The 20,761-nt window shown below is 38.2% G+C and overlaps 1 protein-coding gene across 6 annotated transcripts in view; it reads right to left on the minus strand.

The window, feature by feature from the left end:
* The window catches only part of LOC124139848, a 142,932-nt gene that overhangs the window by 58,418 nt on the left and 63,753 nt on the right, over positions 1-20,761 (minus strand). For 5 of the 6 annotated variants that reach the window (XM_046507228.2, XM_048387739.1, XM_046507231.2 and 2 more), the window contains exon 2: positions 5,840-6,540. In XM_046507228.2, coding sequence (XP_046363184.1) covers positions 5,840-6,036 — 197 coding nt within the window. In that variant the 5' untranslated portion in view covers positions 6,037-6,540. Of the gene's footprint in view, positions 1-5,839; positions 6,541-6,774; positions 6,921-20,761 lie in introns of those variants that run through there. The other variant, XM_046507230.2, reaches the window with a different exon arrangement.

A 20,761-nucleotide genomic window follows, 5' to 3' on the forward strand; every position in this document is an offset into this window, starting at 1 on the left:
AAACCCTACACACTCATTGACTCTTGCAGTGCGGAGTCACGAAAGGCATAGTGATCTGAAGCACCTTGGTCTCATCAACATCTGCTGCTCGTGGGTTCGAATCCCAATAATGACCCAAAACGTGTATCAGAACTATGTCCGAGCTCGTGGATCTACTGCCAGCGTCACTGTGGGTATCGCACCACGATAATCTGACACATCGTGAGATAAATAAAACGCTGTTCAAATCTGCTTAATACCCAACTCACCCACATCTGAAGTTAATTCAAGGTTGTATCTCACAATCGCTGACCACTCTAAGAGTACGTTCGCAACAGCCCTAGACGCCGTCTAATTACTGCGTCATAAATCAGTGATTATTTGAAGGCGTAATCAACCGATCCTATTAAGGTAACTTTATTTGTGCCAAATTGAATTTAATGAGCGGTCTGTCATAAATCTTGTCTTCATATCATTCCATGTCGTCATGGACCCGGCAGTAGAACTCCACAGAGGTATTAAATATTCATAGCAGTGATACTACAAAAGTGCAATTAAAAGAAAATTTATCGTAGTATTGACGATTACAGTCTGTTCATGCACTGTGCCAGACGAGGGGCCTGGGGCCCTAGTGATGCCAGTTTGGTATCCACGATACACGAACCGTCTACTTATCTTCAGCTTAAATGATAACATTTAATGAATTCAAAATCGATCAAGTATATCATTCACTATTTCATATTCTAATTCCCACAACACTAGATAAGATAAATGTTAGCTCTTCGTGGATATAAATGAATTAAGAATTACTTCAAAGAAGACTTTTTATATTCTGTTGACGGTTAATCAAACAGAACTATCTTTCGTTTTTAAATATTGTATTCACAAATCTTTTGAGGTCATTATCTACGTATAGCCATGATTAAAACTAAACCGACTAGGTTTCGAACCCATGCTCACAGGATCCTGGCACGCCTAGTGGACGCATCTCGGCAAAACGAATTACCTCGCCTTAGACTATTTGGCCACCTGTGTCCTCTCATACATTTGATAGGAGACTTAAGTTTTTACATATACATAATATAAGGGAATGATTGAAATATTTTTCAAACCCAACTTAGCAATATACCCGCTTTACCACAGCGGTCTGTAAATAATCGAGGCTGGATCAGACAAACCAATGGTTGACAGTGAACGAGCAGGGATCCACACAGTCGGGGCACGATGACACGCAACCATACATTGTAGACACCTAATCCTCTTGAATCGGCTCTAACGACTTAGTATGACCCAGACTCCACATGGGTCTCTCATAAGGAATGGTAATGGTGTATCGTGGAACGATAGGAATATTCCCATTAAAAGTTGAGTCATTTATTTGAAAGGTCCGCGAACTGCTACCCCTAAATGTGTATCATGGACCATTCCACATTGGCCTTTGGTTTTCTGTTTACAAGTCCGCTTTCTGACCATGTCCATATAACTTTGTTTTGTAGGTTTGTTTTTTGTTTAACGCCGCACTCAGCAATATCATCTATAAGACGGTGGTCTGTAAATAATCGAGTCTGGACCAGACAATCCAATGATTGACATCATGAGCATCGATCCACGCAATTGGGATACGATGACATGCATCAACCAAGTCAGCGAGCCTGACCACCCGATCCCTTTAGTCGCCTCTTACGACAAGCATAGTCGCTTTTATGGCAAGCACGGGTTGCTGAAGACCTATTCTACCCGGGAATCTTACATGTGATTTGTTTTATTTTAGAATCCGTCTTGTATACTAAGAACGACGTCCACGGGGCGTCTAAATTCATCCAACTTGCTGAGATTCTATGAGACAGTCCTAAATCCTTGTGTCTCGTTCACGCAATATTCTAGCCAATGAAAACACTATAATGAAAACTTGAATTCAATTTACTCGGTATGTCGTTTTTTATGTCGATTTAACTTTATAGTATCGGTAAACTCTTTACAACGGATAACTCGAGATATTGTCGATGGTTGTTGGACTTCGAGTTAACGAGTTTCCACTGAAAGTTGTATGAATCAACTTATACATTCTGTATAACTCCAGAATATCATCACTTTTGTCTTATTTCGACACTCCGGTTGTCTCGAACAGCGGATTACTCGATTCACGTTCAAGGGTTCACTGAAATCAACCAAATCACCTAGAGCTATAGAGATTTCACTGTATTCAACTCGCAATCATATTCATTTTCCTCTATCACTCCCAAAACATAGTCTAAGTGGGTGTTAAGTCGAAAACCACAGACCAACCCAGATAGCCTACATACAAACACACCGCATAACAAGCGAAACTACTCCCCTGAACTCCACACTGTCTTTCCCTCGCCTCCCTGTACCTCGCTCACCCACGAGAATACAGAGGCCTCGTGCTAATAACCCTTTCAAATGGCATATCATATTTAGATGACGAGTACTTATCATTTGTTCGATAACAATTGTGTAGAGTTTCGTATCGTCTGGCCGGATGCCTCGCGGTCTAAATACACGCAAACACGCGGTCGCTGTAGCCGTTCTAGCAGTTACCTCATCTACGATGTGGGCGTCCTCTTTTGAAAATGTATCTTCGGTTGAGAGGGTGTTTGTGAAAGATTTACGTTTCAAACCGAGCAACGTACGATGGTGCCGCTAAATTGTGACACGTGCTTAGTGGATAAAGCATAAAACATGATATACGCGGCCATCTCTGACGTCGTATCAGTTAAACAATGTTTAAGTTCTCTGCTATCGCAATGTTGTCTTAATAACTCTTTCTGAAACATCATGCAGTATTGTAATCAATAAACAAGATGAGGGAATAAAGATCTTCGTTCACCTGTTCTGTTCTTCCCCAAACTGGAGTAGCTGTTCTTCTTGTTCACGTAAATACTAGCATCACTTGTTAACATTGTCAGTGTGACTTGGGTAATGGCTAACCTGCTATACACGTCTAATAGATTTAGATATACGTATTTTCTCACGTGACGCATTATTTTCTTAGAAAATGGAGCGTGAGTGAGTTTTTAAGTGCGATTGTTGACCTCGTTTTTCTAATCAGTGAAAGCCCGTTAATCAGGAGTAAAGCTGAAAATAATCCGTTATTACGAATCGTTAATCTGGAGATTTGTTAATCCGGACAATTAACGATTCATAAATACGGAGTAATGTCAGTGTGTCCATGTTGAGGTGTTCCCTTCAGTCATCCTCCGTAAGACAGGGGTTTCCACCGAATGAGGTTTCCTTTACATCGAGACCTTATTTATCCGGACTGTGTTCCAATAAAACTGTTACCATGGTTAGGTGTCTGATTATAAGACTAAGGACAAGTGTAAAATGTATTTTTTCTTTCAATGATCTAAGGTTTGGTCCCGTATGACTTCGCGCTTTCCGTCCACGTCAAACTGACGCGCTAGAACAGAAATACTGTTCAATGCGGCTCACAAAAACCTAAAATAAAGATAAATGCGATTAACGAGGTTTTGCTGTATGGATTCAACATTACATGCGGCCATTTTGGATAATGGTAATGTCAAATGCAGCATATTGACAACATTAATAAATGACTAATTTCTATCAACTCGTGCAACTTTTAAATATTTTTCTATAAACCTCCCCGTGCCACTCCCTATGACTACAGAAGGAAATACAGACTTGTTATCAACTCAGTCGTAACGCGTAAATACACCAAACCTTTAAACATCACAATTAGCATAAGAAACTGTGTGTATAAGAGGCATGATTTCCGAGTACGTACGCTATTCCTTCAAATTGACCTCTTGACGTCGAGTGGTTATTAGTGTTCCAGCAAAACACTTTGTTATGTTTATGTGTTATAAGTATGCCGACTTCAGATCTCTGAGAAAAACAGCAAATACTCAAAGCGGAATGTCAAACACTTACGCAGTGCTGAGCTTTTTAAGCACTGATCATGTCAATAACAGTACCTGTTACATATACTCACGTTATCAAATCACGCACTGCGTAACTTACTTTTGATTGAACTGTTCAGTAGAGGATCTACGTGTTTAAAGAGCAAGCTTTAAATGCTTTAAATTATATTTACAAATGTTATTTTCTTCGTTAGAGATATATGTGGAAAGTAAATATCACCCGTGTGTAAAAATATAAGGATAATTGTAACTTCAGTCTCACGTCGATCAGAGGATGGTGTGTCAATTACAGGACTTTGCTCTTGTAAAAAAGTATATATCAAAATGTACAAACAAGCTTAAGGACCCCCACGGAAACTCAGGACCAGAACATATTCCCAATATAATAACTCATGTTTGTATGGCGGCCAGGCGAACGGCTCGATGACTTGCCTGACTGCGTTGCTCATGACTTCAGCCACTGGTTTGGCTGGTCGAGACTCGACTAGTCACAGGCCGTCACCATATGGCCGGAGTATCACTAGCTGCGGTGATAAACGCGCTCATTCACTCACAGATCTCGCGCCTTAACTACATGTAATGTTATAACCACAGCGGTTTACGGCCCAAAACCTTTTGTATCGGTTGTCTTGCAAAAGCATACCTTATACAATATTCCCCATCTCCGGGTCGCGCTCTACAAAGCGATCTTGACGTAATGACGAGTACATGGTAAATATGAAAGTGACAACCGCCTTGATGCTAGAGAGGCCGTGGTTCGCGCCACACTCGCATAACGGGGTGAAATACGCCTCTCCACTTGGCATACACGTACTGCTCATCCTTTGAACCCGGCCCGATGAGAGTGCATTGTTACAGTTTACTGCATTACCAGGCGATGATGTACAAAACAGATCTATCCAGCGAGCAATCACAGTGGGCAACATGTTTAACCTATCTGTACGACTCGATGCTAACAACGCTTATCCCCGTGTAATTAACATGGGATGTGCCGATGAAATGCCTCAACATCTCTGCTATTGACAAGGCTGTGTATGCAATACGAAAACCGATCTGCGATGCGGGTGTAAATGTATGCATATGTTGTTTAGAGTTTGTTATAATCATGACATCAGCATTTTCTCAGTGTGGTATTGATGCGAAGTTGGTGAACGTTCCTGCAACTGACAGGCTTTGCTCCGTAATGAATATATACATTACATGTAAATAGGCATGTAACGCAGAACACCTATCAAACTTCATTGTGATACTCCTACCCCATAGAAATTAACATATATTTCCCTCTGAATACTGACCAGCCGACCGTTGTCGAGTTTCTATACATTATACGCAATCTCAACTGATAATGATAATCTTGATGCATATTTTGTAATAAGTACAGAACATGCGAAATAAACACCTTACCCCACGCAATTAACACTAAATCAGCCGATGGAACGCCTCGACTACCTTGCTATTGATGTGTAGGCTATGAAATACGACTCCCTGACTATTAAACGGTACGTCTGGAAATATGTCTAAGCTGTCACAACTATTACTAGTGTATTTAATACGAGTCTGTGTATAAACTAGATGGACTACGCTGTTGTCGATAAGCAGTGTATGTAAGCGTATGCCTGTGAATATGTCCAATTCGTCATAACTGTTGCACTAGCGGCTGACGCATGGGTAAGATTTCACCTGACTAGGTCACTGTCATCGACGGGATGGAGCAAGTTAATGCTTAAATGAACAAATAATAAAACATGGTTGTAATATAATATATGATGAATAAGCAAATAGGAACGATAACCAATGTCCCTTATTAACATATACAAAATTCTACAACTTAAATAAAGAATAATATTTGGATTAAAAATTCAATTTAAAAAATGAATGAAAAACGTACGGCAAAATAGAGGAATGAAAGTATAAATAATCGCTAAGACTAGAAGCATATTTAACCAAAACGTACTCACCATGAATTGCTCCGGGCCGGAGAAGACTCCCTATCACAAGTTGGCGTTGGCCTGGTGCCACACCCACACGGTGAGGGTGGGGGTTGTAGTCGGTCGTATACACTATCCATTGGTATAATACAATCACTATTGTAAGGCTCTTTCACATGGTTTCCTGTGTCCGACTCCTCTTCATATGTGTTTCTTATAACTCCCATACTCCACACAGGGATGGTAGGTAATAATCCACCCAAAGAATGAATTATAGTATTCACGTTTATTGCACCAATCCACTTTTCCCAATAAATAAAACAGAGTTAGGCAATTCCAATATTTCCTTGAGAAGCACGTTGCTAAGCTGGCCAGGGCTTGCACTCCCAGCGACCATTTCCCATTGCTCGAGTGATATCAATCCCTATATTATATAGCACCGACATCCATCGTCTCGTCAACACATGGCGTCATGTGACCACTTTCAAAAATAAATTTCTGTCCAAATTCAATAACATTTCGAACACACAGAATATATATTCACTTTGTTTACATCAAAAGAAATCTCTCCCAGATCTTTTTCTCACATCCAATGCTCACAGCAAATTTCATAACTCCTGCGCCCGTTTCAATCCTTGAAGACTTGTAGCCAGTTCACTTTCTCAGTATACATCCGCTGTGTGTCGTCTGCTATGGAATCCCAGTCGCGTGCGCATGGCATAAGGGGTCGACTGAAAGAGGTAAAAAGATACCCTCACTTATCAGCATGGAAAAGAGCCAGGCCAATGCTCAAAAGATAAGCAACTTGGAGATATAAAAGTGAAAAATGTCTACAGAAAATAATATAGCCTCACGAGTGTTGTCATTTTGCTCCTCGAATAAAAATTGTTTCAATCTTGTGTACACTCGGATTTAATCCACCTTCGTTGTTTACCTTCGAGAGACACTGAGTAAGTTGTACTCACCGTATCCATTTCTTTGATTGAATCGCAGAGTAAAACGTACATACATACATCTATTCCTACAGGAGGACCTGTGGATAATTTAGTATAAGCAGTGACTCTAAAGGACCAACAACTGTCAGCTTTGACAAAATGTGCTAAATCATAGAGCGTCGCAACAAACGTCGCATATCGCTAACACGGCCGACCAGCCGCTTACATCAGCGTTAACTAATAGCCCGCCGTTGTACAGTCCGAGGAGGGTCTCCTCATCAGTCTGCGTGTACACAGCACTCTTCATTTGCCCCCACGATCCTAAATCTACATTTTGGTACATGGCTTCTAACAATTGTTGTAAAAAAGAGCATTTGCACTGTAAAACGTTTAGATCTGCGTGGTGACATTTCGGCCATAATGTTTGATAGGTCTGCGGGTTTGTTAAATAGGGTTATCTTGTGTGGTGTTCATTTGGCGATGAGGGCTCTCGTATCAGTACTTATGTACTGCAGTACGTATTGTGATTAGTGCGCTGTGCTATGAGAGCTGTTAGCTCACTGGAGTAGAAGGGGTTTTCACCGGTTTAACATTACGTTCAATTTGGACATAACGAATATATCGAATATTCGGTTGAGACGAATCAAATGACAACATCATTCTTCTGGAACGTTTATCGGATGTAACGATCTGATTTTGGTCGTCCTTTGGAATTTATCCGGGGTAGTATTTAGTCTCTATAGCAAATAAAACACCACAATGTCGTAAAACAACCTTGTGTCGATCCAGTATAAATTGTTTTATCTTGGATAACCCCAGCATTAAATAGAACTCTAGAGTAGACAAGGTATCAGTTAGAGGCCCACTATATGTCCAGTGTCAAATAGAGACCTAGTATTTACCCAGTATCAAATAGATACCTTATTAGATCAAGTATCAAATATAGACCTAATATAGATCCAGTCCCAAACATAGACCCAGTATTGACAAGTATCCAATAGATACCTTGTATAGATACAGTATCAAACTAGACCTAATACAGAATATAGATAGATCAGGTACTGACCAAGTATAAAAGAGATTTAATAAATAATCAGTATAAAACAGAGACCTAATGTAATTTCAGTATCAAAATGAGAACTGATATATATCCTACATCAAATAGGGACCTAGTATTGACCCATTATCAAATATAGACATAGTATAGAACCAGTATCAAACAGAGACTTAGTATAGAACCAGTATCAAACAGAGACTTAGTATAGAACCAGTATCAAACAGAGACTTAGTATAAACCCAGTATGAAAATGAGAACTGATATATATCCTACATCAAATAGGGACCTAGTATTGACCCATTATCAAATATAGACATAGTATAGAACCAGTATCAAACAGAGACTTAGTATAGAACCAGTATCAAACAGAGACTTAGTATAGAACCAGTATCAAACAGAGACTTAGTATAAACCCAGTATGAAAATGAGAACTGATATAGATCCAATATCAAAGAGAGACAGTATATAGATCCTACATCAAATAGGGACCTAGTATTGACCCATTATCAAATATAGACATAGTATAGAACCAGTATCAAACAGAGACTTATTATAGACCCAGTATCAAACTGAGACTTAGTATAGACCCAGTATCAAACAGAGACTTAGAATAGAACCAGTATCAAATAGAGACTTAGTATAGACCCAGTATCAAACTGAGACATAGTATAGAACCAGTATCAAACAGAGACTTAGTATAGAACCAGTATCAAACAGAGACTTAGTATAGAACCAGTATCAAACAGAGACTTAGTATAGACCCAGTATCAAACAGAGACTTAGTATAGAACGAGTATCAAACTGAGACTTAGTATAGAACGAGTATCAAACAGAGACATAGAAAAACCACAGTATCAAACAGAGACTTAGAATAGAACCAGTATCATAGAGAGACATAGAATAGAACTAGTATCAAACAGAGACCTAGTATAGAACCAGCATCAAACAGAGACTCAGTATAGACCCAGTATCAAACAGAGACTTAAAATAGAACCAGTATCAAAAAGAGACTTAGTATAATCACAGTATCAAACAGAGACATAGTATAGAACCAGTATCAAACAGAGACATAGTATAGACCAAGTATCAAACAGAGACTTAGAATAGAACCAGTATCAAACAGAGACTTAGTATAGACCCAGTATCAAACAGAGACTTAGAACAGAATCAGTATCAAACAGAGACTTAGTATAATCACAGTATCAAACAGAGACATAATATAAAACCAGTATCAAACAGAGACTTAGTATAGACCAAGCAACAAACATAGACTTAGTATAGAACCAGTATCAAACAGAGACTTAGTATAGAACCAGTTTCAAACAGAGACTTAGTATAATCACAGTATCAAACAGAGACTTAGTATAGAACCAGTATCAAACATAGACTTAGTATAATCACAGTTTCAAACAGAGACTTAGTATAGACCAAGTATCAAACAGAGACTCAGTATAGAACCAGTATCAAACTAAGACTTAGTATAGAATCAGTATCAAACAGGAACTTAGTATAGAACCAGTATCAAACAGAGACAAAGTATAATCACAGTATCAAACACAGACATAGTTTAATCACAGTATCAAACAGAGACTTAGTATAGATCCAGTATCAAACAGAGACATAGTATAGACCAAGTATCACAGAGAGACTTAGTATAGAACCAGAATCAAACAGAGACTTAGTATAGAACCAGTATCAAACAGAGACTTAGTATAGAACCAGTATCAAACAGAGACATTGCATAGAGCCACTATGCTATAACAGCGATTTAGTATAGAACAAGTATTCTATAACAGACTTAGTATAGAACCAGTATGCTGTAACAGAGACTTAGTATAGAAAAAGTACCAAACAGAGACATGGCATAGAACCAGTATCAAACAGAGACATAGCATACAACACAGTCCACCTTCCAATCCAATTACGATCCACCTTCACTACTGTTATTATCATTAAACTACTATCTGTACGTTTCGTATTCAGATAAGGCATGGTTACAATTTCATGGCAGCAACCGACCCATGTTTGCTTACATTGGCTCAGGGAATATGTTTTCCTGTAAGTCTGGGAGATAGCCCTCCCCGAGGTTATCATGTTCTTGAGTGTTTCAATTTTCGAAACTCCAGTGTCAAATAGTTCTTAATTCGCCCTAATGAGCACACGGTTAGCGCACTGTAGGTATGAAATTCCGTGCTTTATGGGGATCTGCAGCCACATGTCTACCGTTGATTCCAAGAAATTTATATGCGTCTAAGAGTCTAAGAGACACCCAGCATGTCCTTTTCTTTCCCAGTATTTTCAGGAACAAAATATTTACCAAAAAAACACCAAACTCCATTTTCAGAAATCCAGAAAACCTTGTGATCCAGTAATATAAGTTGTCGCAGCTAGATGTAAAGATTGTGCATCCCTTAGTCGTGCCATGAACCGCTATTATCGTCATCTTCGGTCTCTTTAAGGAAGCAATTCACTCGTATCCAGTCAGAAGATAGGACCACGACGAAAAGCATCCCTCTTGACCCGAAGGTCAAGGTTACGTGTGTATATCAGTTAGAATCGCCCATCAAGGACTCGGAGTGGCTGTACTGACCCGGTGCCAGCATGCTGTATCTGCACAGATGGATACTGAATGTTTATGCACTGCTGCACAGTACAGAAATAAGAGCCAGGCCAATGTTCAAACGATAAGCATCTTGGAGATATAAAAGTGAAAAATGTCTACAGAAAATAATATAGCCTCACGAGTGTTGTCATTTTGCTCCTCGAATAAAAATTGTTTCAATCTTGTGTACACTCGGATTTAATCCACCTTCGTTGTTTACCTTCGAGAGACACTGAGTAAGTTGTACTCACCGTATCCATTTCTTTGATTGAATCGCAGAGTAAAACGTACATACATACAACTATTCCTACAGGAGGACCTGTGGATAATTTAGCATAAGCAATGACTCTAAAGGACCAACAACTGTCAGCTTTGACAAAATGTGCTAAATCATAGAGCGTCGCAACAAACGTCGCATATCGCTAACACGGCCGACCAGCCGCTTACATCAGCGTTAACTAATAGCCCGCCGTTGTACAGTCCGAGGAGGGTGTCCTTATCAGTCTGCGTGTACACAGCACTCTTCATTTGCCCCCACGATCCTAAATCTACATTTTGGTACATGGCTTCTAAAAATTGTTGTCAAAAAGAACATTTGCACTGTAAAACGTTTAGATCTGCGTGGTGACATTTCGGCCATAATGTTTGATAGGTCTGCGGGTTTGTTAAATAGGGTTATCTTGTGTGGTGTTCATTTGGCGATGAGGGCTCTCGTATCAGTACTTATGTACTGCAGTACGTATTGTGCTATAAGAGCTGTTAGCTCACTGGAGTAGAAGGGGTTTTCACCGGTTTAACATTACGTTCAACTTTGACATAACGACTATATCGAATATTCGGTTGAGACGAATCCAATGACAACATCAATCTTCTTGAACGGTTATCGGATGTAACGATCTGATCTGATTCTTTGGAATTTATCCGGGGTAGTATTTAGTCCCTGTAGCAAATAAACATAGTCCAGTCCCAAACATAGACCTAGTATTGACAAGTATCAAATAGATACCTTATACAGATTAACTATCAACAATAGACATAATATAGATCCAGTCCAAAACATAGACCTAGTATTGACAGGTATCAAATAGATACCTTATACAGATCAAGTATCAGAAATAGACCCAATATAGATCCAGCCCCAAACATAAACCTAGTATTGACAAGTATCAAATAGATACCTTTTATAGGTCAAGTATCAAATATAAAACTAATACAGATCTCAAACATAGACCTAGCATTCACCCAGTATCAAATAGCTACCATATATATATTAAATATCCAATAGATACCTTATATGGATAAAGTATCAAATATAGACCTGATACAGACCCAGTCTCAAACATAGACCAGGTACTGACCAAGTATAAAAAAGAGATTTAATATAGAATCAGTATAAAATAGAGACCAAATGTAGTTTTAGTATCAAAATGAGAATTAATGTAGATCAATTATCAAACAGAGACATAGTATAGAACCAGTGTCAAACTGAGACTTAGTATAGAACCAGTATCAAACAGAGACTTAGTATAGACCAAGCATCAAACAGAGACTTAGTATAGAACCAGTATCAAACTGAGACTTAGTATAGACCGAGTATCAAACAGAGACTTAGTATAGAACCAGTGTCAAACTGAGACTTAGTATAGAACCAGTATCAAACAGAGACTTCGTATAGACCAAGCATCAAACAGAGACTTAGTATAGAACCAGTGTCAAACTGAGACTTAGTATAGAACCAGTATCAAACAGAGAATTAGTATACACCAAGTATCAAACAGAGACTTAGTATAGACCAACTATCAAACAGAGACTTAGTATAGAACCAGTATCAATCTGAGACTTAGTATAGAACCAGTATCAAACAGAGACTTAGTATAGAACCAGTATCAAGCAGAGACTTAGTATAGACCCAGTATCAAACTGAGACTTAGTATAGACCCAGAATCAAACAGAGACTAAGTATAGATCCAGTATCAAACATAGACTTCGTATAGAACCAGTATCAAACAGAGACTTAGTATAGAACCAGTATCAAACAAAGACTTAGTATAGAACCAGTATCAAACTGAGACTTAGTATAGAACCAGTATCAAACTGAGACTTAGTATAGACCCAGTAACAAACAGAGACTTAGTATAGAACCAGTATCAAACTGAGACTTAGTATAGAACCAGTATCAAACCGAGACTTGGTATAGAACCAGTGTCAAACTGAGACTTAGTATAGAACGAGTATCAAACAGAGACATAGTATAGAACCAGTGTCACACTGAGACTTATTATAGAACGGATATCAAACAGAGACATAGTATAATCACAGTATCAACCAGAGACTTAGTATAGACCAAGTATCAAACAGAGACGTAGCATAGAACCAGTATCAAACAGAGACTTAGTATAGACCAAGTATCAAACAGAGAGTTAGTATAGAACCAGTATTAAACTGAGACTTAGTATAGAACCAGTATCAAACTGAGACTTAGTATAGAACCAGTATCAAACTGAGACTTAGTATAGAACCAGTATCAAACAGAGACTTACTATAGAACCAGTGTCAAACAGAGACTTAGTATAGAACGAGTATCAAACAGAGACATAGTATAATCACAGTATCAAACAGAGACATAGTTTAATGACAGTATCAAACTGAGACTTAGTATAGAAGCAGTATCAAACTGAGACTTAGTATAGACCCAGTAACAAACAGAGACTTAGTATAGAACCAGTATCAAACTGAGACTTAGTATAGAACCAGTATCAAACCGAGACTTAGTATAGAACCAGCATCAAACTGAGACTTAGTATAGAACGAGTATCAAACAGAGACATAGTATCATCACAGTATCAAACAGAGACTTAGTATAGAACCAGAATCAAACATAGACTTAGTATAGACCAAGTATCAAACAGAGACTTAGCATAGAAGCAGAATCAAACAGAGACTAAGTATAGACCCAGTATCAAACAGAGACTTAGTATAGAACCAGTATCAAACAGAGACTTAGTATAGACCAAGTACCAAACAGAGACTTAGTATAGAACCAGAATCAAACATAGACTTAGTATAATCACAGTATCAAACAGAGACTTAGTATGGACCAAGTATCAAACTGAGACTTCGTATAGAACCAGTATCAAACAGAGACTTAGTATAGAACCAGTGTCAAACTGAGACTTAGTATAGAACCAGTATCAAACAGAGACATAGTATAATCACAGTATCAAACAGAGACATAGTATAATCACAGTATCAAACAGAGACTTAGTATAGACCAAGTATCAAACTAAGACTTTGTATAGAACCAGTATCAAACAGAGACTTAGCATAGACAGAGTATGAAACAGAGACTTGGTATAGAACCAGTGTCAAACTGAGACATAGTACTGAACCAGTATCAAACAGAGACATAGTATAGAACAAGAATCAAACAGAGACTTAGTATAGAACCAGTATCAAACTAAGACTTAGTATAGAACCAGTATCAAACAGAGACTTAGTAAAGAACCAGTATCAAACTGAGACCTAGTATAGAACCAGTATCAAACCGAGACTTAGTATAGACCAAGTACCAAACAGAGACTTAGTAGAGAACCAGAATCAAACAGAGACTTAGTATAGACTCAGTATCAAACATAGACTTAGTATAATCACAGTATCAAACAGAGACTTAGTATAGACCCAGTATCAAACTGAGACTTAGTATAGAACCAGTATCAAACAGAGACTTAGTATAGAACCAGTGTCAAACTGAGACTTAGTATAGAACGGGTATCAAACAGAGACATAGTATAATCACAGTATCAAACAGAGACATAGTATAATCACAGTATCAAACAGAGACTTAGGATAGACCAAGTATCAAACAGAAACTAAGTATAGAACCAGTATCAAACAGAGACTTAGTATAGACCAAGTATCAAACAGAGACTTAGTATAGAACCAGTGTCAAACTGAGACTTAGTATAGAACCAGTATCAAACAGAGACTTCGTATAGACCAAGCATCAAACAGAGACTTAGTATAGAACCAGTGTCAAACTGAGACTTAGTATAGAACCAGTATCAAACAGAGAATTAGTATACACCAAGTATCAAACAGAGACTTAGTATAGACCAACTATCAAACAGAGACTTAGTATAGAACCAGTATCAATCTGAGACTTAGTATAGAACCAGTATCAAACAGAGACTTAGTATAGAACCAGTATCAAGCAGAGACTTAGTATAGACCCAGTATCAAACTGAGACTTAGTATAGACCCAGAATCAAACAGAGACTAAGTATAGATCCAGTATCAAACATAGACTTCGTATAGAACCAGTATCAAACAGAGACTTAGTATAGAACCAGTATCAAACAAAGACTTAGTATAGAACCAGTATCAAACTGAGACTTAGTATAGAACCAGTATCAAACTGAGACTAAGTATAGACCCAGTAACAAACAGAGACTTAGTATAGAACCAGTATCAAACTGAGACTTAGTATAGAACCAGTATCAAACCGAGACTTGGTATAGAACCAGTGTCAAACTGAGACTTAGTATAGAACGAGTATCAAACAGAGACATAGTATAGAACCAGTGTCACACTGAGACTTATTATAGAACGGATATCAAACAGAGACATAGTATAATCACAGTATCAACCAGAGACTTAGTATAGACCAAGTATCAAACAGAGACGTAGCATAGAACCAGTATCAAACAGAGACTTAGTATAGACCAAGTATCAAACAGAGAGTTAGTATAGAACCAGTATTAAACTGAGACTTAGTATAGAACCAGTATCAAACTGAGACTTAGTATAGAACCAGTATCAAACTGAGACTTAGTATAGAACCAGTATCAAACAGAGACTTACTATAGAACCAGTGTCAAACAGAGACTTAGTATAGAACGAGTATCAAACAGAGACATAGTATAATCACAGTATCAAACAGAGACATAGTTTAATGACAGTATCAAACTGAGACTTAGTATAGAAGCAGTATCAAACTGAGACTTAGTATAGACCCAGTAACAAACAGAGACTTAGTATAGAACCAGTATCAAACTGAGACTTAGTATAGAACCAGTATCAAACCGAGACTTAGTATAGAACCAGCATCAAACTGAGACTTAGTATAGAACGAGTATCAAACAGAGACATAGTATCATCACAGTATCAAACAGAGACTTAGTATAGAACCAGAATCAAACATAGACTTAGTATAGACCAAGTATCAAACAGAGACTTAGCATAGAAGCAGAATCAAACAGAGACTAAGTATAGACCCAGTATCAAACAGAGACTTAGTATAGAACCAGTATCAAACAGAGACTTAGTATAGACCAAGTACCAAACAGAGACTTAGTATAGAACCAGAATCAAACATAGACTTAGTATAATCACAGTATCAAACAGAGACTTAGTATGGACCAAGTATCAAACTGAGACTTCGTATAGAACCAGTATCAAACAGAGACTTAGTATAGAACCAGTGTCAAACTGAGACTTAGTATAGAACCAGTATCAAACAGAGACATAGTATAATCACAGTATCAAACAGAGACATAGTATAATCACAGTATCAAACAGAGACTTAGTATAGACCAAGTATCAAACTAAGACTTTGTATAGAACCAGTATCAAACAGAGACTTAGCATAGACAGAGTATGAAACAGAGACTTGGTATAGAACCAGTGTCAAACTGAGACATAGTACTGAACCAGTATCAAACAGAGACATAGTATAGAACAAGAATCAAACAGAGACTTAGTATAGAACCAGTATCAAACTAAGACTTAGTATAGAACCAGTATCAAACAGAGACTTAGTAAAGAACCAGTATCAAACTGAGACCTAGTATAGAACCAGTATCAAACCGAGACTTAGTATAGACCAAGAACCAAACAGAGACTTAGTAGAGAACCAGAATCAAACAGAGACTTAGTATAGACTCAGTATCAAACATAGACTTAGTATAATCACAGTATCAAACAGAGACTTAGTATAGACCCAGTATCAAACTGAGACTTAGTATAGAACCAGTATCAAACAGAGACTTAGTATAGAACCAGTGTCAAACTGAGACTTAGTATAGAACGGGTATCAAACAGAGACATAGTATAATCACAGTATCAAACAGAGACATAGTATAATCACAGTATCAAACAGAGACTTAGGATAGACCAAGTATCAAACAGAAACTAAGTATAGAACCAGTATCAAACAGAGACTTAGAATAGACCAAGTATCAAACAGAGACTTAGTATAGAAACAGAATCAAACATAGACTTAGTATAGACTCAGTATCAAACATAGGCTTAGTATAATCACAGTATCAAACATAGACTTAGTATAGACCAAGCATCAAACAGAGACTTAGTATAGAACCAGTATCAAACTGAGACTTAGTATAGAACCAGTGTCAAACTGAGACTTAGTATAGAACCAGTATCAAACATAGACTTAGTATAGAACCAGAATCAAATAGAGACTTAGTATAGAACAGTGTCAAACTAAGACCTAGTATAGAACAAGTATAAAACAGAGACTTAGTAAAGAACCAGTATAAAACTGAGACTTAGTAAAGAACCAGTATCAAACCGAGACTTAGTATAGACCAAGTATCAAACAGAGACTTAGTATAGAACCAGTGTCAAACTGAGACATAGTATAGAACGAGTATCAAACAGAGACATAGTATAATCACAGTATGAAACAGAGACTTAGTATAATCACAGTATGAAACAGAGACTAAGTATAGAACCAGAATCAAACAGAGACTTAGTTTAGACCAAGTATCAAACAAAGACTTAGTATAGAACCAGTATTAAACAGAGACTTAGTATAGACCAAGTATCAAACAGAGACTTAGTATAGAACCAGAATCAAACAGAGACTTAGTATAGAATCAGTATCAAACAGAGACTTAATATAGAACCAGTATCAAACATATACGTAGTATAATCACAGTATCAAACAGAGACATAGTAAAGAACCAGTATCAAACAGAGACTTAGTATAGACCCAGTATAAAACAGAGACTTAGTATAGAACAAGTATCAAACATGGACTTAGTCTAGAACCAGTGTCAAACTGAGCTTTAGTATAGAACCAGTATGAAACAGCGACATAGAATAGACCAAGTATCAAACAGAGACTTAGTATAGAACCAGTATCAAACTGCGACTTAGTATAGACGAAGTATCAAAGAGAGAGTTAGTATAGAACCAGTATCAAACAGAGACTTAGTATAGACCAAGTATCAAAGAGAGAGTTAGTATAGAACCAGTATCAAACAGAGACTTAGTATAGACCAAATATTAAACAGAGACTTAGGATAGAACCAGTATCAAACAGAGACTAAGTATAGACCAAGTATCAAAGAGAGGCTTAGTATAGAACCAGTATCAAACAGAGACATAGTATAATCACAGTATCAAACAGAGACATAGTATAATCACAGTATCAAACAGAGACTTAGTATAGACCCAGTATCAAACAGAGACATAGTATAAAACCAGTATCAAACTAAGACTTAGTATAGAACCAGTATCAAACAGAGACATAATATAATCACAGTATCAAACAGAGACATAGTTTAATCACAGTATCAAACAGAGACATAGTATAATCACAGTATCAAACAGAGTCATAGTATAGAACCAGTATCAAACAGAGACTTAGGAAAGAACCAGTATCAAACTAAGACTTAGTATAGAACCAGTATCAAACAGGGACATAGTATAATCACAGTATCAAACAGAGACATAGTATAGACCCAGTATCAAACAGAGACATAGTATAGAACCAGTATCAAACTAAGACTTAGTATAGAACCAGTATCAAACAGAGACAAAGTATAATCACAGTATCAAACAGAGACATAGTTTAATCACAGTATCAAACAGGGACATAGTATAATCACAGTATCAAACAGAGTCATAGTATAGAACCAGTATCAAACAGAGACTTAGGATAGAACCAGTATCAAACTAAGACTTAGTATAGAACCAGTATCAAACAGAGACAAAGTATAATCACAGTTTCAAACAGAGACATTGCATAGAGCCACTATGCTATAACAGCGACTTAGTATAGAAGAAGTATTCTATAACAGACTTAGTATAGAACCAGTATGCTGTAACGGAGACTTAGTATAGAAAAGTATCAAACAGAGACATGGCATAGAACCATATCAAACAGAGACATAGTATAGACCCAGTATCAAACAGAGACATAGCATACGACACGATCCACCTTCACTACTGTTATTATCATTAAACTACTATCTGAAAGTTTCGTATTCAGATAAGGCATGGTTACAATTTCATAGCAGCAACCGACCCATGTTTGCTTACATTGGCTCAGGGAATATGTTTTCCTGTAAGTCTGGGAGATAGCCCTCCTCCAGGTTATCATGTTCTTGAGTGTTTCAATTTTCGAAACTCCAGTGTCAAATAGTTCTTAATTCGCCCTAATGAGCACACGGTTAGCGCACTGTAGGTATGAAATTCCGTGCTTTATGGGAATCTGCAGCCACATGTCTACCGTGGTTCAAAGCATTAGAGAGTTCAAGATAACTCATTTCAGATGTCTATTGTTGTCAAGAAGTATCACACTTCTTGTTCTTATATATTAGAAACTGGGATGTAGAAACTTGCTGAAATTGTCTTGAATAGACTTAAAAACACTACCTGTATATATAAATATCGTGAAACTCAAAGGTTGCTGAAATTGTTACTTCTTGAAATGAAAAATATGATAAATACTTTTGTTGTTGTTGTTATTGTTAGTATTAGTAGTATACTATGCAAAAAAAGTAGGGGATAGTGGGAATCACCAAGACATATCTTCTGACCAGAACAGTATTGGCAAATGGAAATGATATGATCATATCTGCTGGGGGGTAGGCAGATCTAATGTGTTCTAATGGTTGGTGTGTCGAGATGGTGACGAGAGGTCGGGGGTCAAATTCGAAATTTGCATTTTGCATTCACGGATTTTTCGAGGCATGCTTCTGATGAGTCGACCAGTGTCAGCTTGACTCACGTTGTTCCACTCATCACCTAGTTCATTGAGAGTAGCGGATGGATTTTGACATTGACGTTCATGTCTGCCAATGGGAATTGGGACACAGTCCTGGCACGACGAGCACGTGCATGATTATCTTGATAGAAGAAACGTTGCCCAACGCATTGTGCAAATGACACCACGAGTGGTGCAATGATGTTCCCGATTGTATTTACCTGTGAGTGTGCCATGGACAATGTGGAGCGCAGTTCAGTCAGTCATTGGGATGCCAGTCCCCACCATTATGGACCGACCCCAAACCGATCATGCTGTACGACGTTAACGTCCATAAAACGATCATTAGGACGTCTCCAAACTCGATTCCTTCGAGCATGGAAGTCGAGAGTGAACCTCGATTCGTCAGAAAATATGACATTACCCCCAACGTTGATTATCCAAGTGCTAACGTTCCCTACACCTCTGACGCCTCTGATTCAAACGACGTACTGTAAGTTGTGGGATGACACGTGGACATCGTAAATGCCATCTGTGCAGACGATTTCGCAGCGTCTGGGCATGTACTCTTACACCCATTGCTTGTTGCAACCGGTGCCTTATCTCAATGGCAGATTGCAACCGATTTCTTAATGCCAACGTTCTGACTAATCTGTCCTGGCCTGGAGTTGTTGCCCTTGGGCGTCCAGAGCGTCGTCGATCATCTAAGTCAAGTGTTTGTTGGTATGAGGCCCACAATCTGTTGATTGGCAACACTATTCTGACGTGTGCCCACCTGCAACATGCCTATGGCACGAAAACGTTCAGGACGTTGCAAACATCGCATGATCCATGTTTGATTCCAAGAAATGTATATGCGTCTAAGAGTCTAAGAGACACCCAGCATGTCCTATTCTTTCCCAGTATTTTCAGGAACAAAATATTGACAAAAAACCCACCAAACTCAGAAATCCAGAAAACCTTGTGATCCAGTAATATAAGTTGTCGCAGCTAGATGTAAAGATTGTGCATCCCTTAGTGAGTGAGTGAGTGAGTATGGTTTTACGCCGCTTTTAGCAATATTCCAGCAATATCACGGCGGGGGACACCACAAATGGGCTTCACACATTGTACCCATGTCGGGAATCGAACCCGGGTCTTCGGCGTGACGAGCGAACGCTTTAACCACTAGGCTACCCGACCGCCCGCATCCCTTAGTCGTGCCATGAACCGCTATTATCGTCATCTTCGGTCTCTTTAAGGAAGCAATTCACCCGTATCCAGTCAGAAGATAGGACCATGACGAAAAACATCCCTCTTGGCCCGAGGTCAAGGTTACGTGTGTATATCAGTTAGAATCGCCCAT

This window comes from Haliotis rufescens, unplaced genomic scaffold (assembly GCF_023055435.1).
Source record: "Haliotis rufescens isolate VD_foot unplaced genomic scaffold, xgHalRufe1.0.p SCAF_7, whole genome shotgun sequence".
NCBI lineage: Eukaryota > Metazoa > Mollusca > Gastropoda > Lepetellida > Haliotidae > Haliotis > Haliotis rufescens.